A 27,643-nucleotide genomic window follows, 5' to 3' on the forward strand; every position below is an offset into this window, starting at 1 on the left:
TATTAAAGAAATGTGTACATTCATATTATAGAATGAGTACAAGATTTGAAAATTGACGAATTCTTCTTCCTTACAAAATGAACAACACATGACACTTATTCAAGAGAATAAGTTGAATCTACTTTAATGACCATAGCTTCCTTAATTTTTTCCTTGATATTAATAATTTCTAACAATGCATGCTATAACCAGTACAAATACAAGTATGTTCGTCAATTTTAAGCAATTTTAAGGATTAGATCATATTTGTCCATCATATAATGAGATCAGTCTAATTTTTAAATATATGTTTTAAGTTCAATGTAACCTTATTTGAAGAATTACCTAGGCTTCACTTTCAAGTTTCAATTAACAATAACTAAATAAAAATCCTAGGTAAAGTGTAGGCAATAGGCTTTACCATTCTGTCAATCACTATTTACTTTCTCCATTGGTGGGAATTAGGTAATCATCCACCACCTTCAATAACTAAATAAAAAACCTAAATGGAACTGACAAACTAAATGCAACGCAATTAGCACGCTTTAGACTTTAGGATCTCTACCAGGGTTGTTTTGTTGCTACCACTGATTGTTGTCACTCCCAACTTCTTAATGTTCTCTATGAATAGTCATGTCACCAGCTCCTACAATCAAGCACACTTACCCTCTAGACATATGGGTGAATCTGGAAGCTCTTCACAACATCCTTTCAAAAACCCATTGTTATAAAGAGTGAATAATTGTACTTGAATGTTGGTAAAGCAGGGCAGATTTCATGCATCTGCAACTGCAAAAATTGTATACAAAGCTGCTGGAATAAATCTGTATGGTTGCACACAATAATGACTTGATGTCATTTCAAGCTAGTTGCAAATATTTGTGGTAAAAAGGATGGTTATTATGTTCTAATCTGTCTTGCATGTATACAAGGATGGTAAAAAGATAAGAAAGCTCCATTACAATGTTAGTTGTCGTACATGCGTACGATTAGAATCATGATGGCCAATTCTCGAAGTCTATTTTGGGAGTTGGCACTAGTTAATGTTAGTTTTATATTGCCGTCTTTGTTGACTGCATTTGCTCTTATCTAGCCATTATACTAATTCCTATTCTGATGATCATATAAAAAGTTACCAATTATTTGAAAGTTAGTTTTACCCCACACATTTTTATGACCCATTTCATTTACTTTGTTTGTCAGTTTTAGGTTTATTGCTAAAGGTTTTCGATCTATTGCCTTCTAACTTCATTTCAATTGATCAAATTTAGGTTGTCAATTTCACTTTATTAGTTGTTTGTTATTTCGATTTCAATGTTGGCAGCTAAGGGTTTAAAAAATTATCTATTTTCAAAAATTTAACTTCAATCTATAGGGAGTTTTAATTTTTAACATTTTAATGTTTTGAGGGTTTCACATTTTGTGTTGAAGGTCCTATGCAACATTACTCTCAATTGCAATGTTCAAAGTTAAGACTTTCAAAATGTCAAAATGAGAATCAACTTAAAACCTTAGTTACCTGGGTTCGCTGGTATGGCCTCCGAACCAGGTCTGGGTTTGAACCAGTACAAAAATTGCCTAGGTTACAAAAAAAATTGGTCTATCAACAGCTCCCTGAGTTTCCTGCAATATGTTATAGTGTAGGCATCCCAAGTTGCATCTTTGACATAGAGAATGTTTAATTGCACAAAATGGACTAGACTAGGTCATGAATGTTGAGACGATGAGCTTCTCCAGTGGTAGACATGAACATGATATATCCACCATTGTGGGATAGAACAATGCTGCAGGTATAACTCTGCTTCTTTTATAACATGATACACTTCTGTCCAAGGTCAGCTTGCTATAGGTCTGTTGTAATAAACAGGGCTTTTGACAAAGGAGCTCTCTTGTTTGTATTCAACTTGTCTAGCAAGGCCTAAGGTAAGCCAATCAATTGGACATTGCTTTGTAATGATGTTATGATTACAAGTTTAAAGTTTATGGTGTTTTTATTGTTTAAATGATTAAATCATATGATTTTATGATAGTATGTGACATTCTAATTTTAACTTATGCTTTTAAAAGAATATATATATTCTTTTAAAAAATTAAATATTTTTTACATGTTTTTGTATAAACAAACCCAAACCCCTTTCGAAAATTTTGTTGTACCAGCGAACCGGTTCTTCAAACCTGTATTTCAAATCGATCTTGAACCGGTTACTAAGCTTAAAACCCAGATAGCCTAAAGAGGTCTATCCAATGATGTTAATTTGTTTATGCGTACATTAGCTTCCTCTGATGTTACTTTCAACCCATGGTCCAGTTTGATTAAGTGCATTCATCATGCAGCTGATAAACCTGTCATCCTCAAAGTTCTCATACTTTAATAGTTTGAACATATACCCATATTTTCGAATAAGAGTTGTTTCAAGTGCAACCCTTGAAAATCCCTTTCCAAACAAGTATAAATTGATTCCAGATTCAAATTATACTTATAAAGAATAAACACCTCTACGAGGAGCATTGTTTAAAATTTTAAAACACCATACTAAGATTTGTAATAATTACTAAATAGTGAAAATTCAAAATTGTCATGTGAGATTAAAAAAATAGCATAGCAAGTTACAGATGTGTTGTTTGCAACTCATTGAAATAAGAAAATTACCAAAAATGTAATGTGGGGCCAACTAAAACAAGGCCAATTAGAGTGCATAAATATCCGTTTCCCATCAAGTTCAAAAGTCTTTTCTTTCACAAACTGCATTTCAGGATAATTTATTACCAAAACAAAGAAGCCCTATATCTGACAAAGAGGCATCCACGAAAGCTAGAAATTTGCCACGAAGCTAGTGGAGCACTCCTGCCTAGCGTTCAGTAAAATATTTATAACTTTTTTCAGATATCTTTGTTAGCGAATAAATTATATTTGAAAATAGACTGGTTATCAACTTGGATCGTTAAACAATTGCAACTCAAAGAATGACAATAAATAGTGAGAGAACAACATGTTAAAAATGCTCTACATAAGAATGAGTGCCTTACGCTGCGACAAGATGACGCATTTTCTAATCTATACAGAATATTTACAAATGAAGGCCAAGATTTAAATTGTTTGGGAAGTGTTTGTCATGGGCGGTGCTAGCAAACTATGCTTTTGGAACCTGTGCTCAATTGTGAAGATGTACAGATTAGCTTTAAGCTAGATATGGTGTTCTAGCTTAATGTGTCACATTAGCAATTTTCTTTTTGTCCATTAGCTTAATCTTGGAAGCAATTAAATAGCTCTACAAATCAATACGGACAAGATGAGTATGGGTGGTTGTGGATCTTGAAAGATGATGCTTGGAAAAACAATTGAGGAAGTTTGTTGATGTAGTTTTCGGTGCCGGTTGATATGGTCAACACTTGCAAAATGTCAGCCCACCTTATGTGAACAGGCAACCTGCATCAGCAGAAAATGAATTGACGGTTGCAGACAGTGCAATCATTTTGCACTGTCTCCCTATGGCTGTGAGTTGTTGATGCACAAATTGATCTTGTTCATTTCATATAAGGTATGCCTTTGGTGTAAATATGTAAGGAATAAATGTCGTAATGCATCCTCTATAAGTAGACATAGCGGACACAATCCTAGATGGTGCAAGTCGGGGTGTTGATACAACTCCATGGTTATGTCCAATAACCAATGGTAAAGGAGAACACAACCATCTCATAATCTTAGCAGAGATCCGTTCTTACCAGGTGACCAATCATATCCAGTGATACTTATCCTTGATCTGCAGTTCCAGTCCCTCCACGTGCCATTGCCATCTCTTTTCCCCCTCTCCCAATAATACCTTTTCACACTTCCTTTGGAGGCCGCATTGGTCCTGCAACCACTTACAACACAACTATAGTCAGTCTGTTATCATATTATGGTAAATTTATAATCATACATAATGCAAATGAAATTCGCTATTAAACATCATCACAAATAAGAATATATCAATATCATAAATGATTCATGCAGAACTCACCCAGGGCATGATTCATAAAACCATTATTAACTTAATCTAAAACCAAAAATGCTTGGGGCACAATCTGCAAAACCACCACTTAGTCTAAATAATAGTTATTTAGGGCACATTTTACAAAACCACTATTTTATGTAAACCCAGAATCATTGAGGGCACAAAACCACTGTTTAATGTAGAGCAGTTGGCATTGGGTTGGCAGTGGGTTATGTGTTGTGGACCATGAAAATACGAGGTGAGTCATTGTGCCAGTGAATGTATGTGTATGATAAGAAAAAAGTCAAATATCATAAGTGCACTGTGTTGTTTGCATTTTTTATAGAAGAAATGAACTCATAAGGGTTTTAGGATACTTACTGTCTTCTATATGGCATGTTTTTTATAATAAGCTATTGCAAATAGATAGTTCCAGAGCAAGGGTGGGTTGGAAGTGTTAGAGTGGCAAGTCTATGAGGAGTAAGGAATGATGTTATATCTTGCCCATTAATGCACAACAATCATTACCATAAGCATTGAGTTCTAATTCAGAAACATGTGACTGACTGCTTCGAATTACATCTATTTGATTGAGATAACCATATTACTAGCAAGTAGCAATGTATACTTAAAAAGCATGGAAAGATAATCCGAAATTTCTAGTCTAAAGGGAAGTTGTAGATTTACTAAAAATATTAAAATAAATGTCAAGGAAATGTGAGGCTGATTGCTTCAAATTGCATCTACCTGATTTTGAAACAATATATAGCAAAACATGTCCAGAACTGTCACAAACTCACATTACAAAGTCACAAACTATATTCTAATTGACATTTTGACATCTATCTACATTGTGTTATTTGTTATGCTATTATGGTATGTTTTGTGCATCAGTCTAATGCAATCAGTGACATGAATATAAACAATGAAAATCTATTTTCTACAATTGATTGGTTAAACACTATTTTAATATTTGTTCTCAATAAATCTGTGTTATGAAAATGTTCTTTAATATTTTTTAGAAGTAGTTTTTGATTGTTTTTCTTGTAATTTTAAAATATCTTTTGTAAATTCAATTTTTTCCCTATTTTTTTTTCAAAAAATCCTTCTGTTCTGTTTTACTGATTTATTTCCCAAACAATTTACGCTCCTTTGCTTCAAATTAAAATCTCTATAAGTGGCAGATATCTCTGCTTCTCATGAGAACTTTTGCAAAACGAGAAAACTTAAGGTTTTCTATATCAAGAAATTCAAGCCGAGAAGACTTTAAATTCTGGGCGATAAGTTGGCCACTTCTCTGTGATAAATCGCAAACTTTTTGCAATAACTTAACTACTTTTTGCGGGTGGCAACAGTAAAATTGGGATGCCTGGCGACTTGCCCATTCATTTTTTATTTTGCATTTTTAAGTTGTTAGAGGAGAGGAAAAGGGTTTTGGTGGAGAGAAATAGTCATTGGCAACCATTTAGATCGATTGCAAGTGGATTCAAAGAGATTTTTCAAGCAAATCCAGATTCACAAGTAAGCTTTCTAAATTCCTTTTCTTTTTTGTGGGATGGGGAAGAAGAAGATGTTGATTAGGTTCATATTATAATTGACATTTGTATTTGTGTATCTTTTTACAAAGGCAATTTTCTATGTTTAGTTTGCTTCAGAGTTCAGAGTCTCTGACTATGGCTGCCAGCCATCGACATTCCACACGAGGATGTGATTTTGTTACATATTGTATTTACATATATCCAGATCAACTTGTTTGGTTTGTTTACTCATTTGTTGACTCATTAGATGCATCTCCTCATTGAATTTTGCAAAAAACTGCAGTTTAAGCAATTATTAAAATTCCCAATACTTTCTTAAGAAGTTGCCGATTTATCTCTGATATTTGCTGAGAAACATTTTTTTTTTCACCTTGCCAATAAGTGGCAGAGAATGAGATTTAGAACTGTGCTTCAAAGTATTGTAAAGAACAAATTTGCATGTTTCCTAGTGAACTAATTAACTCAAATTGTATGTTTAAAGTTTAAATGCTATTATGCTACCATATACTAAATGTAAAAGTTATGTCTTAATGTCTTTGTGCAGAAAAATATGGAAAATGCTCCATTGGAAGTTACCTTTCCAAGTTTAGAGGTATGTATAGAGTCATTGACATTGTAAACTTGTTTAACAGAAAATTTCTTTGGTAGTACCCATTGCACTTATGCTGTTTCATTGCAATGTATAATTAATTTTGAACTACATTTTTTGTCTTGCAAATATGATTTATTTCTCTCTTCTTATAGAAATGCATTGTCACTTTGCACACTTTGACCAAGTTTTACGACATTGTGTTCACTATTCAATGGCCTTTGTCGTCCCCTTAACCATTCCCTTTAGATATGATATTATTCTATCATTTTATTTTTATTTATCACTAAGGGAATCCATTTGAGGTGCGAAAACATTATTTATAGCCATTATTTCTTCAGCTGGCTAGCATTCTTACATAATATTGAATGTTTTTCTACTTTTCATGTTTAAAGTGTATAAAAAGGGCTGGAAGCACATTTAAACTACATAAATTCAATTGTAATTTTTTGGTACCTGATTAATGAAAATGGAACACAAAAAGCAGCAAAATGGAGATCTGCATTTTAGAAAGGAGCAGGGAGTAATGTAGCTCCATTGGATATCTCTGTTTTCATCTCATCTGGTTTTATGAAGTCCTTATGAACAGCCCTAACTACGTCATCCTTGGATTTTTGAGGGGAGCATAAATTAGCTTGAAACCTGAAATTATTTTTCTATTTTTAAGCATAGCCCTGAGGTTTCCAACATAAAGAGCTGAATCATGATAGCTGCAATGCCTTGCCAAGAAACTGTGAAATCAAATGGTAAAACATGCACATTTTTTTTTTTTTGAAATAAATAGCATAACAAATACATATCATAGGATTACATTGCAAACAACATAAGCATGAAATGAAAATTGTTCCACGATCATGCATAAGTTGAATTCTTGACACACTTCCAAGGGTTCCAAGATGCTCAACTGACGCAATTGGAATGAAATAGGCATGTTTCTTGAATTTCCATACAAGCTTAGGCTAGGTCACGATCAAGGAGACAAGCTCATAAATGCACTAATCATGATACAAGAGCAAAAGTAAATCACCATAATAGCTTAGATGATTTAGTTGGCATTCAAAATCCAAGCTTAGAAACTTAATTTGGTGGAAGTGCTGATGGACAAATAGAACTTCGATCCATGCAGGCGACATTCTACAAGAGCAAATGCAGATTTATAGATAATCCCTGCACGTCACGTCTTGTCTCAGTACAGAGGGGCAGAGGTGCCGCTTTGTAGACAGAGAAGTCATACATCTATTTTCTTTTGACATTTAAACATCAAGCCGTAGAGAAGACAAATAGCTTTCCATTCCTACTCCAAAATGCATAGTTCGCTCCATCAAGCGAAGGTGCCTTGTTATGATAAGATCCCTTCAAACTAGCTATGTGTTCAATGTCCAACATCTAGTTAGAATGATTAAATCTTTTCCAAGTACTGGGCTCTGGTACCAGTTGAAAAAAATGGCAAGGTCGCTGGGGGAGGGGGAGACTTAAAGGTCTTCAGTATTGGTATTGGTACCGGTATGACAATTTTTCTAAAATAGGAGACGGGGGTACTTGGATAGGACAATTTAAAAAAAAAAATAGTTTAATGAGTGTTATACTAAATACAAAATAGTAATACTGTATAACTAAAAGACTAAAGTAAATAATAATAGTAATTTCACATTTATATAGAATCAAATATTTCAAAACTCACATAATCACATTACTACATCTCATAGTCATGCTTGTTTTCCGAATATTGCATATGATCATCAGCATATGATCATCATCATATCTGATTTTCAAAAAAGTATATAGTTTGATGCCAAATTGCCGATATGCAAACAAAAATGGACAAATTTAGTACAGTAAACAAAAACCAGAAATCTATCTAGTACTAGTATGTTGCCAGTACTATTATCTACTCCACAAGGTTGTGATCTTCCATCTAAAGGTCTTCTGCTATCATGCTCTCAAAATCATTTAAATTGTCATTGGTCTTAATTTTTCCATTGAAAAGCATTACAATGAGGGCTAAAATACATAAAATAATTTAATATTATATTTTACATTTATTTTCTATCAAGAGACTTCGGGGAGACCCCACTTTTTGGATTAGGAGACTGGGAGACTTCAGAAGACTTTGTCATGAAGTCTCCAACCTTTTTTGAGGTCTCTGGAGATGCAAAAAGTCTCTGAGATGTGTCTCTATCTTCAAGACGTGTATTTTAGGGGGGATACGAGTCTCCAGGTAACCATGGAAAGTGGTTATAACCAATTTGGACTCTTAACAAGTCTTATCAAATCCTGAATTGTAAATACTAAATCTAAAACTAGAATATATAGATTAGGATCTACCATCCTAATCTAGCCTCACGATCAAATATTTTACAATTTTTAGAGTACCAAATTCCTGATAAGAGCACCAACTCTTCCATAACAACAATACAAAGATCTGAGCACTAATTCTTAAAGCATTACAATTGTCTGTTACAACTTGTTTACGATTTCTGAAATTTCTCTTTACAATATATATATGCAAGGAATTATACTTTGAATGAATTTCAAATGTAGCAAAAATGAACTTCTATAATCTCTTTGTCAACTGAATTCAAACTGAAAGAGTGTTTGACATAAATTTCAAAGACATCTGTGTTATAGCGAATTCTGAAGCAAACACTTGTCTACAATTTTAGGACAGATTTGAGGGAACAAAATCAGAGAATTGCTTATTGATGGACCAAATTTTGAGAGGAAACAAAACTGGTTTTATCTTTTCTGTTATACCTGATTTTCAGACCTTCAAAACATATATACACAAACTAAATTTGACTCTTCACTCTTTTCTCTCCAAATATATTAAACCTAAGTTACCGATGCGTTGGCTTTGGAGGGGGGTGTGGATGGGGATTCAGATTGGTGCGTGGATGCGGGAGGAGGCGTGGTGGGTGCTGTCAGGAAGCACCGTTATCTCCTACGGATGCACGAGGGGTGCTCCAGAGGGCATCTAGGCGCATCTTGTGAGCATCCGCTTGTTTCCTATGTCCAGTCACTTAAGTGACTTAAAAAAACATGTGATCTAAATGTTTTTTATTGTTTTTTTACCTTTTCTTTGCCTCACAACCCTAAAATGGCCCTAAAAGAGGCCATTCATTGCCCATTCTTACCATTTTGTTTCCAACTGGGCTCTCTTCTCATCTGGTCTTCATTGTGGCATTCTAAAAGCAAGGTCATTAGTTTTGAAGAGGACCATTCGTAGGGTGTCTATTGAGCTTCCACAAAGGACGAATAAGCATCTAAGTAAGCATTCGATCCATTTAATGAGCCTTTTTAGTGATATATTTTAGTTCTTCATGAATTTTTCAAGTTTTAGAAGAAAATTTTCAAGATATATATATATATATATATATATATATATTTATTTATTTATTTTTGTAAAGAAATGGAGGAGTAAGTTTTTTTAAACATTTCTAAGTTAATTTTTTCTATTTTCTTATTAGATTCATAGTTTCTATTGTGCAAGAATGACCACTACTGATAATCAAAGTTCAGCAGCAAGGCAAGAACAAAGTGATAACTTCAATATTGATGTGGCATCTCCATTATGGAGACACATCATAAGATCATCACAGGATTCCGAAGGTGGGTCATACATTTGGAGATGCAATATATGTCATAGTAAACCATTCAACAACTCATATTCTTGGGTCAAAGCTCATTTGATGAGCCCTAGTGGTAAAGAAATAGCATTGTGCAAGGGAAGTAAAGATGGAAAAAGGTTGAGCAATGCACTGTCGGCCAAATTCATAAAAGAAAAAGAGGTTGCTGATTGTTTAGTGAGCAACTAAAAAACAAGTTTGTACAAACCTTCATCTACAAAGAGCAAAGTGAATGTGCCCACTGATCATGTTGCATCCTCCAAACATCCATTCTTGGAAGTGGGCTAGGAGGATGATGAAGTAAAAGTTATTACCCGTAAAAGAGGTCTGTTGGATCAAGCATTCAAAATGGAGGCAAGAAAGATTGCTGATGAAGCAATTGCACGTTGCCTTTATGCCAATGGTCTTCCTTTCAATTTGGTAAGATCGCCATATTGGAAGACAATGGTTGCAACCATCCTTAGAGCACCAGTTGTTTGCATTAGCCCCGGGTATGAAAAAGTGCATACTACTCTTTTGCAAAAAGAAAAGATTTCTATAGACAAAGCTCTTCAACCAATTAGGATATCTTGGAAAACTTCCGGCATAACTATTGTATCTAATGGATGGAAAGACACAAGAAACCGACCATTGATAAATGTGATTGCAATGTTTGAGGGAACCCCTCGCTCCCTATTGTTCTAAGTTCCCTTCCTTGTGTAACCGTTCGTTGCCCAACCCATGCCAGGTTCAATTCTAGTTGGATGGCCCCATCTATACTACACATGGGTGGGCCCTCCCTTAGTAGCTATTGGGGTCCGTTCTTCGTTTCAGCGATCGATACGATAAGTTGATTGTTCAATGGTAACTGCCCCCAAAGGGCAATGTTTTGGAGGGCTATTGATTGTGAAGGACAAGTTAAGGATTCACAATTCATTTCAAGAATTCTCATTGAGGCAATAGAGATGGTGGGTACTGAGAATGTGGTCCAGGTGGTCACAGATAATGCTACGAATTGTAGCGGTGCAAGTGCTTTGGTTGAGTCTTGATACCACCATATTTTTTGGACACCATGCACTGTACACTCTCTCAACTTGGTCATGCAACAAATTGGCACCCAAATAGATTGGGTGAAGCAAATATACCAAGAGGGAGATGAGATACAAATGTTTGTGACAAACCACCACCTGTCACAATCTATATTCAAATCACTCTCCAAGTTGGAGCTGTTGAAGGTAGATTCAAAATTGTAATTATTTAGTTCTATTTATTTTAAATAAGTTTTATATTCATGTTCAATATCAAGTTTCTTGTTTAATATTTCATTTTATATTTGATGTCATATTGTCAACTTGCTTATAGGTTGTTGAGGCTAGATTTGCATCTCATACTGGTCTTCTGAAACGACTCCTCAAGGTGAAATCAACATTGGGCCAAATGGTTATTTGTATCCAATTGGCTATATGGAAGGCTCCAAGTTCAGAGAGAGCCTTGAAGGTCAGGGTTATGATCTTGGATGAGCATTGGTGGGCTCGTGTGTAATTTGTATTGGATTTCATCGAGCCTATCATGACTATGCTATGCTTTGTCGATACAAATGCACCTTGCTTGGGGGATGTGTACAATGGGATGGACACCATGGTAGAAAAGGTAAAGCTTTCCATACAAGCACATGAGACTAAACCCACAAAATGTGAAGCCTTGTGCAAAAGGTTGAGGATATCATTCATCATCGTTGGGAGAGGATGACTACCCCATTGCACCTCCTTGCATATGCCTTATCTCCAAGTTACTATAGCTAGGAAATACTTTCTATGCTGGATAGAATTGCACTATATGTAGATGAAGAAGTTGCTATTGGATGCTACATTGCATTTGCAAGACTCTTCGCAGATGATGAAATGCACAAAAGGGTGAGTCAAGAATTTGGCTTATTTGCTTCAAGATCGAAACTTACTCCATATGCAATAAATGACCAAAATGACATGGGAGCTATCACATGGTGGTACATGTATGGTCAACCATTCAAGCATCTACAACCTCTTGCAATCAAGATCCTCTCACAAGTAAGTTTTCATTTATTTATTTGTTTAGCAATTGTATTCTACACTTTAGTGCTTAACATTCTCTAATTTGCTTTTCATTTGTATGTTTAATTTTAAAAGTTTAAATTTTTACGAACACTATTCAGGTTGCAAGTTCTTCTGCTGCTGAACGGAATCGGAGTACATACTCCTATATCCATTTAGTGAAGTGCAATCGGTTGGGTTCACAGAAAGCTGAGGACTTGGTTTATATATATACCAACTTGCATCGTTTGTCACGTAAGGAGGATGGATACAAGGAAGGGTCAACTAAGCTTTGGAATGTAGCCCCTAAATCTAGCATGTACATCTAGCTCAATTGGAACCATGCATGGTTCAAATGAATTTGTAAGTGTTGCAGCAGGAGGAGATGAGGAGAATGTGGTTTTTTTTGAGAATCTTGATTTTGAATGACTGAATGTGATTTGTGAATCTTGAGCCTTGACTCTTGATTGATCAACATTGAACCATGAACTATGTTTTGATTTTGTAATTCGTATTGCATTGGAATCTTGAACTTGAGTGATTTACTAATTAGACATTACTGTTATTTCAATTTGATTATGATAATGATTCAATTAATGGTTTATTTTTGTATATTTAGTATTTCTTGTATTTCTTTGCATACATTGTCATAAATTATAGTTAACAACTTTATATATATATATACACACACTTATGTACAGAAGCACCCAAATGCATCCAAAATCCCGCCCCCCCCCCCCCCCCCCCCCCCCCCCAAGAAAAAATCCATGCATCCACTCATCAGCAGCCCGCACCTGCATCAACGTAAGATTCAAATCTTGAAGGAATTGCATTTAAGTTTTGATGATTTCTTAAAATGATTGAAATTCTAATGGCCAACTACTTTGATTGGTTCGCATGATTGCCCCAAACGATAGCAATCATGGAATTGATTAGGAGATGTATAAGCTACATTTGTTATTAATTCTGCAAACACATTTAATTGGAAAACTTATGTTGGAGTTCTTAGCTGATAGATCCAATTTATGAGATCAATAATACACAAATGGGATAGAAAAATGTCTAAAATTGCAATGCATAAACCTTGTGTAATGGAACAGGTGATTTGGTATACAAGAAAACTGTCATTCATCCTTGCAAACAAAAATTTAATAGAATGATAGCTAAGTAAACTTAGTACACCTCAACAAAATGTTGATAGTGGTAACAAGAATAGGAAAGAAGAACAAAAATATCATCTGACATAATGTCATAAGGTAGCATGCTTTCATTGGAGTGAGTATTATGGAAATGATAATCATATAGAAGACTACCAAAGTGGGAGTTGGCCTTGGAATAATCCCAATAAGCTGTGTGTTTGACTTGGACTTGGTCTTGATGAAAATACTTGACCAACATTCAGCAACTTAAAAATGTTTTTACTGATAAATTTGTAATTTACTTGACCCATAAGACCCATAGACCCTCTTTGTGGTCTCTTGTTGGACATCAGTAAATTTATCTTATCTCATCTTATCCGACCAACATTCAGTAAATAAAAAATGTATTTACTGATAATTTTAAAACTAATTTCAAGATCCTTTTTTCCAGACTTTGGCTGAACCTTCACTATGGACTGGCCAAGCTCCTTAATTTCTAACGGAATCTCTACACATTTGTGGATACTATGAGGTTAATAAATACTAATTCTGATATCAATAGATTAATATAGTAAGAACATTGACCAATCCTTTGTATGCAAACACTAAAAATTCATGGGTAATTGACTAATTGTACTTAAACACTAAAAATTTAAGGGCATGTCAATTTTTTTGGGAATTATACACTAACTTTGTGAGCATGTTTTATTTAAACTTCTTGTATTATATTTTAGTGAAGCAAATGATTTTATGTTGCAGTTATCGATGGAGTAATTAAAGGTTCTTCATAGAATTCTTAGAAGGTCAAGTTGACAATGTGTGATTAGACGATTCAATGAACTTTGTAATCCTTTTCTTTGGCACGAGCTAATATAGCTTTTGGTGTTGATTGCCTAAAAGAATCGACTACTTTAAAGGTTACCATTGTAAATATTCTTCAAATTCTGCAACTAATTCAAATTGATATAATACCTTCTAAGTGCTAGAGATTGTCTTGATCAATTTCAGATTGAATATTGGTCCTTGTTTCTGAGATAGTACTTCTGCAATAATATGTATATCCTGCTATAATTCGTATGAGGTAATGTATGCTAAAGGAGCGGACTTAGATTTGTTGTGTGTCCTTTATCCACAAACATAACCTCCATAAATATGGCACCCAAGGGGCATGTCCCTTCTAGGGACATGTCCCTCTCTAGGTCGGCCAAAATTGTTCTCTCAAAATCAGCGCCTATTAGGGAATACATTAATTAGTAATTAAACTAACTAGTTTTGTTCAAGGTTAAACTAAGACAAGATTACCCCAAGGGAGACGCCGACCATACTTGAGAACTAAACAATTATATTTATAGGCCTTTATTGACAAAGGCATCTTATGCATAATCAGATTTGTACGATCTGTTCCATCAGACCAGGATGATTTCAGTGTTACAAAATTAACACTCCCTCTTAACTTGATAATCATATTGAGAGATAACAAACATATTTACCATCATCAATTAATATGAATAAGCATAGATTGATACTCTATATCTATCTGAATCTTCTAAGCATGAGATATCATTGAACACATGATACTATTGGGTGAATCCACAATAGTGGGTTACACTTTTTTGGAGGAAGAAATTCCTCCAAAATTGTGGCGGATTTTTTGCCCAAAAATTTTCAATAGAAAGTAATCATCTAGTTTTGATAGAAATTATAAAAGTTTCGATCGAAACTACTTTTGATGGTAGTTTCGATCGAAACTAACTAAATTATAATATTTCATATTACTATACTTGTGATATGACTTATCACTTACACCAGTGATAATGATATTGCATGGAATGCAATATATAGGATAATATCCAAAGAATAATTAAATTTTTCATTTATCCAAGTTGTGGTTCATAGGTACTGGCTTTCCTGTATCACAACATGGTCTTGAGTTAAGATCTACCAGAACACAAGATAAACTTATGGAGAATAATAAAATTCTTCCTTTATCCAAGTTGTGACTCATAGGCATAGAAATGTCTACATCACAATGTGATCTTGAACTCATCTAGATCTGACTGTAGATCTCTACTGTTCAACACATTATCTAAGAGATCGTCATCTCTCATGATGTCTTTTATACTAGTGTTCATTATCTCAAAGATTGTCACCACTTAAATAATGAATACAAATGGTGGAGCCCATAACAGTCAATAACCTGACAATAAAATTATTTTATTATTAATTTAAAGAATACAAATGTATTATAATTCAAACATACCAAGTCTTTTCGTGAAGTGATCCATCTTCACTCGTGAGAGAGGTTTGGTAAGAATATTTGTTGTCTGATCTGCAGTGCAAATGTATTCTAATTTTACAGTATTCCTGTCTACCATATCTCTTACATAATGGTAAGGAATTTCAATATGCTTGGACTTGTCATAGAAAATTGGATTCATAGAAAGCTTGATGGAACTTTGATTATCACAATGAATAATCGTAGGATTCATTGCTACAAAAGGCCTAGCTTATAGACCTAAAAGAGACAAAAGGCCTACCCTAGTTCTCTTCCTTTGAATCATCATCACTATGGTCCACTTTGTCGGCTTTCAAAAACCACTCGAGTCCCTTCCACGCTAGGAAAACTCGAACATACATGATGCTAAGAAGGAAACATCGATTCCTCTTAGCGAAGGGAAGTCGTTTAGCAAACCTCAAGAGATTGGGAATAATCAGAATAGGGAAGACTTTGATTTCTTGGTCTTTAATATTGTATTCACTCCTCTTGGGAATACATAAGTTCTCATCTATGTTGTCTAGAACCATGTCCAGTGCTGCCAAAAGTTGGCTTTTGAACAAACTATGATATAAACCTGCAATTGCAGATTTGTCTCTGTCCACCTGCAAAATTGTGGGACCAAAAACTGCTACAATGTCCATATTAGTCTTGGGCCTATCTGCAAGCAAAGAGAATTCCTTCCCAACAATTTACACCACAACCCTAATGATTAGACTATGTTTTGCGTTCATCATTAGCTTCAGCCTTAGTTCTGAGATTTCACCCCATAACAACATCTTTCAATTTCCTAATTTCATATGAATAGAAGTCTCCATTGGAAGAGGGCTATGCTACTATGGTGTGAAAGAAGAGTGAGAAGACTACATATGCAACAATTTGCCCATAATCCATATGAAGGCCCTGGATACTAGTGCCATCAATTTTTTAAGTGTGATATGGCTGGTGTTACAATCCTCAAGGTTGTCATGTCATAAGTACTTGATGTACAACCTATAATCTTTAATGAATATGAAATAATCATCAAAGTTTGTGCCATCGAGAATGATGGATTAGAATAGAAGGATGGAGACACCAGAGAAAAAGGGGGAAAAGAAGAAAACATGAAACCATAAGGGATGGAGTACACCTGGCTAGATTACCTATACCAATTAATTACGATGTATATGGTAAGGAATATTTACCTTTCCCCGCATACGGAGCCCATAATAGTCAATAGCCTGACAATAAAATTATTTTATTAATAATTTAAAGCATACAAATGTATTATAATTCAACCATACCAAGTCTTTTCTTGAAGTGATCTATCTTCACTCGTGAGAGAGGTTTGGTAAGAATATGAGACATAACCCAATAAAGAGAGAATAAAAATGAGTATCAAGGTGGGAAAAAGGGATAAATTGAAAAAAATCAATAAATATCATATTAAGGAGTGTAAGAATCCCAATGTTACACAAAGCTCTTAGATCGAAGGATTCTTAGATGCTGATTTAGTAAGGTGACGATTTGGGGACTTAATGGTGCGGTTACTAATTTCATCCACCCCAAAATTTGCTAATTCACCTGCTCATTTATTTACTTCTCTAAAGATATAGTTGAAGGTAGAATAATTGAGTAGGGACACAAGATACATGGGTGAACCTAGGTACAAATTTAATTACCATTTGGGGGTATGGCCTTGTTTTAGAGCATTACTTATAATAGTTGATTCGCCTTTGATTGCAAGACATATTATTTTTAATGTCTACGTAGTTATAAACCTTCACTTAATGCTTAGATTTTTGCTAAGTGGTTTGTAGTGTCTCCAATAGGGTGGGATAAGGAGGCAATTTCCTCCCCTTTACTATTGTAACATACCGATTTTCCTAATCAAGTTTCAATCTAGAAATAAACTGATTTCCTATTTCAATTCTTTTGACTATGCATTCTATCAACGGTATAAACTGAAATTTGAAACTTCTTTCAATATACATAACATTATCTACGAGTTTACAAAATGAAATATTTAACTTCATAATCAGCTGAAAGTAAATATTAGATGTTCTTGAGAAGAAATATCAATTTAAGATATTATTCAATGAAAACAATTATCTACTTCTATCTATACAACTGAAATTAAGTAACAAATATGTAATTAACGTAAAACTATTTGCAAATAAAGAGCTTTCATCTTGAAATGAAATAACTAAATATTTAGAGGTTAAAAGAACATACAGTATAATTTGTGAAACTTCTTTTACTTGTTGTCCAAGCCTTGGCGTTGGTGAGAGGAGAAGCATTGACATAGGCTTAACCTCCCAACCGTAGACCATTACTTAACCCCACTTATTCTAATTTATTAGAACGGCCCTCCCTACCCCAAGGTCGGGCTTAGGATGTTCATGAGTCCAGCCATCAGAATATTCAGGTGGGTTGAAGTCCCAACAGTTATTCGACAAAATAACTGAAGCCTTTGGACAATCAACAAAGATCACTTGTTCAACAAATCTGCCTAATTACACGTTGGCCAAGGATTTCAAAATGTGGGTCGACAAACCCGATCTCCACCACTCGGCTTGACAACATCCTTCATGAGTGGAACATGCATTATTTATTTAATTCTGATGTCATTCTTGTTTTGTAGATATATCTACACCTCCTTACCATGTTTAGGCCATCAAGCCGGTGATTCCTTGGTGCCTTCAGATTACTTCACATAGAAACTTTGCACCTTCTTCACCTTATACTGGCATTTTCGCCTGGTGAATTCCTTCATGTACTGATTTCATATCTCACTTTCAGTTATTTGTTATATCAGGATGTAATTGATTTCCAACTGGGTAATAACTTTCTTGCCATTGACCTTAATTGATTTAGAGATTTACTACATATTTGGATATTTATATGGTTAAAAGAAATCATTAGACTTATGTATAAATCATTGCAACATTATCACAACAGAAAAACATCAAACTATTAATGGATTATGACAGACTTCAAGCATTTATCAATGTCATATTACCACAAAAGGAATGACAAACTTTGCAATGGAATATGGCAGACTCTATGTACAGTTTGGGTCTTATTTTCACATGCTATTACTAGAGAAATCATGATTAGAACTGCCGGCTTAAGGATTAAATATTGCATTCATAATATCAAAAGAAAATGTAAATGGTTACACGAGGTTAATCAGAGATATCTTACGTGACTCTCTGTCACCAAATTCTGAGATGAACCTGCGCTTGAATAAATCCTCCAAAATTGTTTTGTAACCTGTGGAAGATGATATTGATTTGATTTGAAACAGATTATTATTTGAACAGGGTTCAGTCACTACAATGATAGCTAACAGGAAACTTGATTGCTAAGGAATTAGAGAAGCCAAAGGAGAGTGAATGAAAGAATGCTGATAGACCATAATAAAGATTAAGCCTATCTCTATGGCTACCTTCGGTTACAAGATTCAATTCGGAAGTCACTCAATCGACTTAAAAGAAAAGAAAGAAAAGTGGGAAAGAAAGAAAGAAAGAAAATGAGGAGTTTTGAAAATTAATATTATTTTATTATTGTTATATTTTCTCATCTATTCTTATGTGTACGTAATAATAGGGTGGCATCATTGGATTATTAATTTATAATGTAATGGTGTCATCTTATTATCATTTACATATGACCATATTTGAGAATGTAAAATAATAATTAAATAATATTAATATTTGATAATTCTTAAAGGTAAGAATTTATGTTTATTTTACATTGTTTTATTATAATTTTCCACTTATAGCTCATGCGGTTCCACCATGAAATATGTTGCCAAGTCCTAGTAACCTTGCCAAGTTAGTTTTAGGTCAAACCTGTCGATTTTGATGACTGAACCATTCTACCATCCCCTTCCGATGACCTCGTTTCGCAATGCTTCCACTCTCTCTTCAGTCTTTATCCTGTAATCATTCAAAACAACATTCTTGCCAAGACATCAATTCAAGATTTATAAATTGCTAATTAAAAATCCTCAAGTGACCGTTAGGAATTCCATCAATGTTAGAATAACTAACTTTACATGCTCATCATATATGTACAATGGCTATAATTAACTAACTCAATTTCACATGATCATGAATAGATTGATACAACGGCTATAATTAACTAACTCACTTTTGTATGATAATTAAATCGATACAATGGCTATAATTAACTAACTCATTTTCACATGTTATAACAACGGCCATAATTAACTAACTCAATTTCATACAAACATGAAGAAATAATTTGATTCAACGGCTATAATTAGTTTTAAAATCCTAGGCCAAAATTTGGGATGTAACAACTATTGTGAATGACACACCCAATGCTTGCCTTCCCTATACTACCTCTAGATGCCCCATCAAAGTTGAGTTTGTATCAGCCCTCCTTAGGTGATATCCATTGGCATTCTTGCCTAGAACCAATGAAAATGGGGAGTTTCAATTCTTCCCATTTACTTATTATTTTGCCATCCCACCATGTCATTGAGCTTTCCTTTCTAGATTGGTTAAATCTTCTTATGTTAATAATTTCTATGATACTTACATTAATCTTATTGATCAATTGCTCTACAAAAAGTTCTTTGTCCTTAATGTTTTGTTTCTTTCCTTTCATGATTCCCAAATCAAAATGGAAGAGGAAATAGTACATAAAGGATTATAAATATTGGCTTTGTTAGTATTTGGCCAACTTTGGAATAGACTTAAAATGTTATTGGGTAGAGTAGGACTTCAGCCCATTTGTCCACAAAACTATTGCCAACGTTTTGTTGAGTAGTCATAGTTAAGAAGGATGTGGCTTGCATTCTCTTGATCATTTTGCAAAGGAGGCATCTACTTGGGCCTTCATAACCCATTTTAGTAAATCTATCAATAGTGAGAATTTTCTTTTGAATGACAATCCAAGCAAAAAGTCCTACCTTCAGTAAATAATTTTTATCGCAACAGAGTTGCAAAGGAGATTTGTTTTAGGTCTAAGATGTTTATTCATTAGGATGGTGTAGCCATCTTTGGTGTCATATACCCTGTTTTGGACCCCACCCAGATCATTTGATCCGACGTTGAGTTAATGCAAATGCTTCTATTGTTAAGAATCTTCTTAAGTTCTTTTTCTATGAAAGGGATGTTGACATTGTCCAAGTTTTTCCATTTCTATTGTAGGGGGAATTCATTACAATCATATGTTGAATAATCTTTGCCATATATGCCCCATTGAGCTTCTAAAATCCTTTTTGAAGCCTCAAAGTTGTAGGAGCTGGAAATTCTTTCATATCCATCCCAATATTCCTCCCACAATAGTGCTGACTCTCCTCTTCCTATGTTCCATGTTAAATAGTCATTGATGAGGTTCCTACAATTCATAAGAAAGCTCCATATTCTTGAGTCTTTGGGAGGGTTGGCCAGACGAAACATATTAGAAGGATCATTGCCCATTAAGTAAGTGTTATTTAAAATCTTAACCCACTTAAAATCTCTATTAAAGATCATACCCCATACCAATTTTTCCCCTAAGGCCTCACTCTGTTCTCTAATGTTTTTGGGCCCTTATCCCCTTTCCTTTTTGGGCCTATAAATATTCTCCCAAGCCATTAAAGTTATTTTTTTGTTATCCTTTGAGCTTTGCCAAAAAAATGTCTTAAAGATTTTATTATTTTCATTCCTTTGATTTCTTGGTAGTGGATGTGTGCTAGTTGATGTATGGGAATAGCTGCTAGGACTGATTTTAACATGGTTGCTTTCCTCTACTAGAAAAGCCTTTTTTTTTCCCAAGAAATTGACTTCTGCTTAATCTTTTCAATTGTGCTATCCTGTAACTCTTATGCTTGTGTCCAAAGGTAACCTTTAGTATTTACTTGGCAGGTTCCCTATTTTAAAGTTTAAAGTGTTCCATATTTCTTCCCCTAGTTATTTCGTAGTGTTAAAGAAGAATACTTCTGATTTGGAGTTTTTTTTTCCTCGATCTAATGCCAATGTATAAATATCTAGAATGCTCTTAAAAGCTTTTTTCTTCCTCCACTGTTTCCTTTCCATAGAGTATTGTATCATGCAGAAATCGTTGATGTGTAGTGGGTTTTATATTACTTGTTATGCTAACTCTCTACACCAATACCCTCTTCCTTCAACTTACTTGTGGTTCTATCAACACTTTTGCCATGATGATGAATAAAAAGGGTAATAGAGTATCTCCTTGTCTAAGACCTCTAGAGGACCCAAAAAACCCTTTTGGGGTTCCGTTAATAATAACAAAGAATTTAGGTGTAGATATGCATTCAAAATTGAGGGTTGCCCATTGTTTGGAGTTACCAAAATTTTCTGAAACTTTGCATAAGAATCTCTAATCTACATTATCACAAGCCTTATTGATGTCTAATTTGATAAGTATGTTAGGTTCCTTATTTTTTTTGAATGGAGTGAATAGCCTCTTGGGCAATAATGACCCCATCATAGATTGACCTTCCTGGTTTAAAACTTGTTTTTTCCTCACTAATGATATCAAGAAGGAATTTCCACATTTTGTTCGCCTTGGTCTTAGTGAGCAGTTTATATATAGTATTGCATAGTGATATTGGTCTGAAATCATTTGGATTATCTACTTTCTCCTTTTTGGGGATAAGAGCCACAAAAATATTATTAATCTCTTGGAGGAGATTCCCTGCATTTTTGATCCCTTTTAGGGAAGCAGTAACCTCGTCACCTATAAAATGCTAACATTTTTTCAAAAAGAAAGTAGAGAACCCATTAGGTCCTGGCGCCTTCTTTGCACTCATTTGTTTTAGAGCTATTTCCTTTTTTTTTTTTGTGAATTTTGCAGTTAACAAGTTATTTTGTTCAGACGAGATGATTTTAGGAATGTTTCTTACCATTTGATCTTACTGATTGAGATTAGACCCTTTAAAATTATTTAGTAGTGTATAAATATATTTTACAGCAAGGTCAAATATGACCCTATGGTCTTCTATGATTTTCCCATTACGGTCCTTAATACTGTTAATTCTATTAGTGTTTCTACAAATTTTTGTACTGTTGTAAAAGAATTGTGTATTTTAATCTCCCATCTCTAGCCATGTCTCCCTCGATTTTTGGTGCCAGAAGAGGTCCTCTTTGGCCAAAATCTCCTCATATTTTAATTTGAAATCTTTTTCTTTAAGATATAAATCCTCATTCATTCCTTTATCTATAACTTCTCTGTCACGTATTTTTAGCTCTTCTTTTAATGTGTGTGTTTTATTGAAAATATTCCCAAACACTAATTCCATGCTAAGAGGTTATTCTTAATAACTTTCAATTTAGTATTTACACAAAACATTTTAGAAACTTTTACTTTTGTTTACTTCCACCATCCGTTAATTAATGATAAAAGATTTTCATTCATGAACCACGTGTTCTAACTTGAAAGAGCACCTCATCAAAGATGATTCCTCTACTATAGATAATTGTATTGGGCAATGATCAAAGCCAGAATAGAGAATAATTTTAGCCAATAAATTAAAAGGAAAAGCCGCCCAACTGCCTCTAATAAAAAATCTGTCCAATTTTTCAGCTATGTTTCTAAATCCTTGTCTTCTATTATTCAATGTAATTTTATCCTCCTCAGTATGTACTTCAATTGGGTTGTTCTTATAAACCCATTCTTTGAAGTCTTGGTTGTTGCAAGGATTTTGTTTGATTCTCCCCCATTTCTCTTTAGGGTCAGGGATATCGTTGAAGTCACCCCCAACAACATAAAATTGCTCTGGATAAGTTTTGGAGAAAGCTTCTATCTCTGACTAAACTCTTCTTTTCCCTAGTTTTGGTGAGAGTTCTGGGCTTAATTGGTTTACTAGTTGAAATGTTTCCATATTTTGATTTTAAGAGTTTATCCTATCAATAGAACTATCTATAATAAAGCTCGCTTTAGATTCATTGGACCTCTTGGTTCTCAAAACTGCAGATTGGAAATCCAAGAGCTTGCCACTTCTCCGATAGGATTTCGTAATCAGTTATGGCCAACGAACGAGAATCACCTTGATTCCCCTACACTTTAGGCTCCACTACACTTAGGCGGGTAGACCTTCTCCTCAAACTTGATCACTTGGTTCAGAACTTTTCTAAAGTGAATTTAAGCTTTGGAGAGTTCTTCAGTTGGCAAAGTCCTTGAACTCAAACAAAATGAAATTGAATGCTGACTAGTAAAAAATGGTTGAACTGAATGACTGGTTTGTATAATGTTTGTTACATAATGGATTTGATGCTTGTAAGAAGGAAATTATAGATTTTCTGACTTCAATAATAGAAAGACTAGTGCCTATGCTCATCCGGGCAACAAAGTCAACCACAATGAAGATTTTCACGTAAAACTTTATAAAATTCTACGCACTTATGTTGTCAACAATTAAATAATCAAGATGCAACAGATCAAATATATATGCAATCTTAAATAAGTCCAGATTGAATTTTAACTCCTCTAGTAGGGAGACAAACTGGACACAGATACAAAAACAATTTGATATGTCACTATATCTATGATGATCATATTCGAGATGCTAAATGACTGTGCCCGTTATCTGATATTAAAATTGTATATAGAATTTGAAAAATGATTATAAAAGATAAATCATCTGCAACTTAATTCTCCATGCCTTTTATTGATAAACAAACGACTTTTATTTTATTACTAAAATAAAATAATTGAACTCATATTACAAAGTCATATTATTGCTCCTTATTTCTCCTTACAAGTATAAAATACTTATTCTTCAGAATATGTTTTTCAATGTTGAATATCCATTTGTTATCAAATATATATTTTACATATGTATATCTCATTAAAATGAAATAAGGTGTCATTTCCTTTATGAAAGGATATGTCTTTTCTATTAAACATTACATCTTATAATTTAATAAAACTTAAGTAATCTTACCTAATACTTAACTTTGCACTTTTGTTTTGATATTATTAAACATGAAATAAGGTGTCCTTTCATTTATGAAAGGATATGTCTTCTCTATTAAACTGTACATCTTATAATTTAATAAAACTTAAGTAATCTTACCTAATACTTCAGTAAGTCAAGAGTTTTGTGCCTTATGAAATTCATATGGATGAGGCTGGGGCTTTTCTGTTAGAGGCTTCAACAGTAATCTGGTTACTTAGTTACTTAAAGAAGATTGAAAATATGTAAGATCATCATTGGCCTAAAACTATGAAAGGAGAGGCTCTTAACCGAAGGAAGAAAACATGGATGAAGCAAAATATTAAATGTTGGCTAAATGGAACATCAAGTTACAAGATTGCCCAAATACAAATGCTAACATAAGAAAGTTTGTCAGAGGGAAGTTTCACAATGCCATGTGGAACAATAATATAGGTAGAAAAAAGCCTATTATATTAAAGAATTTAATCCAATTGGGGAGCTTTGCAAAAAAGCATACCTTGGGGCTGCTATTAAAGGAAAGGCAAGGTTATTAGTGGCACAATTGAGGACAGGATCTCATCACCTCAGGTGCGAGACGGGAAGATGGAAGAGGCCCAAAGAGACTTCGGAGTAGAGAATTTGCATATTTTGTAGGTCTGGAGTGGCTGAAACGTAATGGCATTTTCTCTTTGAATGCGTGGCATATGACAACATTTGATCTCTCTATGATGTCATCTTGAGGGCAGACAACATGCATAGTTTGAAAGGGGATAAGATAAAGCAGACTGCTAGTTTTTTGGTTAAGATACATACCAAAAGATTAGATATGGAAAGTAATTCGGAAATTATCTAGTGTGGTTTCTCTTCAGTCTTTTAGACTGCTCTGGTCTCGTGGACGTGATTAAAAAGAATTCATTCATTCATTTTGGATGCATGCTCATGTCCAAACTTTGCCACTGTGACTGCTAGGATTTGCCACTCATTCCTGAACGTGAAGACGAGTGGTTTGTCAACTATGTTGCCATGATCGTTACCACTCCACTGATGTTAATACTTTCTCTCGGGTGCAAATCATGAAATAGAAACTGCAGACTTGAATGCTTTGAGTGCTATGCCCATCCTTTTAACCGTATCATTTTACATGTCTTTTCTCCACTACTGACTCGTCTCTAGTATTGTTCTCTCTATTTTTTTGTTTTTATTGGTCATTCCAACCTTGGTAGATGAAGATATGTAGTCACCATTCACCACTGTATGCTCTTGAATATAGACTTGCACGTGAATTGGTGTTATAGTTGGGTTTGTTATTTGGTAGTTCAATGGTAAATAACCATTCTCTACGACACAAAAACTCTAAAATATGCAGATGACATTTTACTTTTATGTATTTGAGCTTTTTTTCATAACAAATTTATACGTTTATTCATGTGTGTCTTGCATCGCGTTCCTGAGATTCATTTCTTTTGCTAATACATGGTTATCGTATATGATGTATTCCTCTGCCACCGTTGTGTATTGGTATCAAATATTTGTTTATTGCCACTGCAATTGGAATTCATTCGCACTTTGACAGGTCTCCATAGTCGATGATGTGGCTAGAATTATTTGATGTAAAGATATAGCATATCACCGTTCCATTAGTTTGTATATGGCCATTCTATCAATTGGTAACAACCTTATATGGCAGGCTCTTCTAAGTCCAACATCAACTTAAGACATTCATCTACTACTTGAACCATGTCTTTCATCGATATACATATTCATCATATCCTTTAGAGAAAAATGCTGTTGTATTTTAATTTGTGTAAAATGCTGAGGGTTTATGGAATTGCAAGTTGGATCCATCTTCATTGGCAATTTATCTTCACTTATATTACTATGTGTTATCACCAGATCTTGGTTTCAACTTACCTGGTGTCCCTCATGCTATGGTGATTAGGAATGTAGAAATGTGGGCTTCAAAGCCTTTTGATTCTGTCTTTTCTTTCAATTCACTTCTAGACTTAAAAATAATGGGTACCCCTAGGGTGATACTTGTTTTGTTGCTACTCCTTCATTGACTTCCTATATATTGTTCATTTATGAAAATGTGTTAATCATGACCCAATGATTGTACATGGAGATTTGGTCGTGTCCCATCCTTAAGAAAATGCTTTCTTGTCACCAACTTGGACACTTGTGTACCACAGGGAGTCACTAGAATCTGCTGCTGTAGTTATTTGAGATTGCATATTCTTTTATGATGATTATTTGTGTTGTTTGTAATGGTGCATGCAATGAGCCTTCTTCATCCACCATTCTTCTTATCATCTTGCTTTTGTATCCACATTTGTACACAGTATTTCCTTGTATATAGGAGCCATTGTAATATGTTATTTCTAGCAAACTTAACTCTGTTCATTGCCTTTCTTGACAATAATTGTTTCATTAGGGCATGTTAACCAGGTGTTATGGCAATCATGTATAATCCATCAAACACAATGTATATTAAATCTCCATCATTGATTCTCCAATGGAAGCTCTAGATTGGGCTCCATCACGACGTAATATGGACTTGGGGTTGCACCATTTAAAGTTGATGTAAATTTTTAGTTTTAGATACGACCTTACCAATCTCAGGATTCTCTGAAAACAAAGGTTTGATAATGTAGGTTATGCTTTTGATTCTTAAATAATAGGTTTTAGTGATTTAACTAAGATATCCATGCCTACAACCATTTTGACATCAGATTGCCAAATTTCTCAAATTTCCCAATTTTATTAGCAATATCTATTATAATGGAACTTTGAATTAATTCTATAGGCATATTAGTAAGGATAATCCACCTAGTAATTTCTACTTAATCCACAGGCATAGTGTCAAAATGTTACAAGCTAGGGTTGTCACTGCACCAAAAGATCGACCTATTAATGCCCGAGACAACCACTAAACTTATAAAACCCAAGAGGCGGTTAAGCCATGTCATGAATCCCAAAGGGGAATGTTGGTGGTTAGTCCAACAATCCCCTCTCAGTAGTATTACTCGAGGGATTTGAACCTGTGACCAAGCTTTGATTCCACTTGTTACAAGCTAGGGTTGTCGTTGTAGCAAAAGATCGACCTGTCAATGCCAAATACAATTACCAAACTTATAGAACAAAGGAGGCGGTTAAGCCATGTCATAGATTCCAAATAGGAACAATGGCAATTAGTCTAACATGAAATTAGCGCACTAGTCCATAAACAGAAAATATTCCTTTTTGAAAGCAGGGATATTTCCTTGAGGAATTCCTCTTCGAGTGTAGTATCATAGCAATCTAATTATATGAAATTATCTTTAAAGATTGGTACTTACTATTTGGTTGAATTGATTTTTCAACCAATTTGCAACCTTCTTTGTCGAGCAATCCAACCCCAACCATCAAGCAAAGAGCCCGTGGCTTTCGCAATAGTTGAGCATTCCTTTAGTATGCTTGTTCTCCATGTTCATCATCATTGTATCTTCAGATGGTAGGTTTGTGTTTCTTTATGGGAGATTAGCCGTATTGTGCTTTGATATTGGAGGTCCCCTAGATTTGGCATTCATATTGCCTTTT

At 34.3% G+C, this 27,643-nt stretch overlaps 1 protein-coding gene across 2 annotated transcripts in view; it reads left to right on the forward strand.

The window, feature by feature from the left end:
• LOC149557007 (SUMO-activating enzyme subunit 1B-1-like) overlaps window positions 1–27,643 on the forward strand; it is a 175,453-nt gene that overhangs the window by 138,178 nt on the left and 9,632 nt on the right. For both annotated transcript variants that reach the window (XM_089831660.1, XM_089831661.1), the window contains exon 7: window positions 6,036–6,083. In XM_089831660.1, the coding sequence (XP_089687786.1) occupies window positions 6,036–6,083 (48 nt within the window). The remainder of the gene's footprint in view (window positions 1–6,035; window positions 6,084–27,643) is intronic.

This window comes from Cupressus sempervirens, chromosome 5 (genome assembly GCF_028749045.1).
Source record: "Cupressus sempervirens isolate cs-2001-9-10 chromosome 5, ASM2874904v1, whole genome shotgun sequence".
Classification (NCBI taxonomy): Eukaryota; Viridiplantae; Streptophyta; class Pinopsida; order Cupressales; family Cupressaceae; genus Cupressus; species Cupressus sempervirens.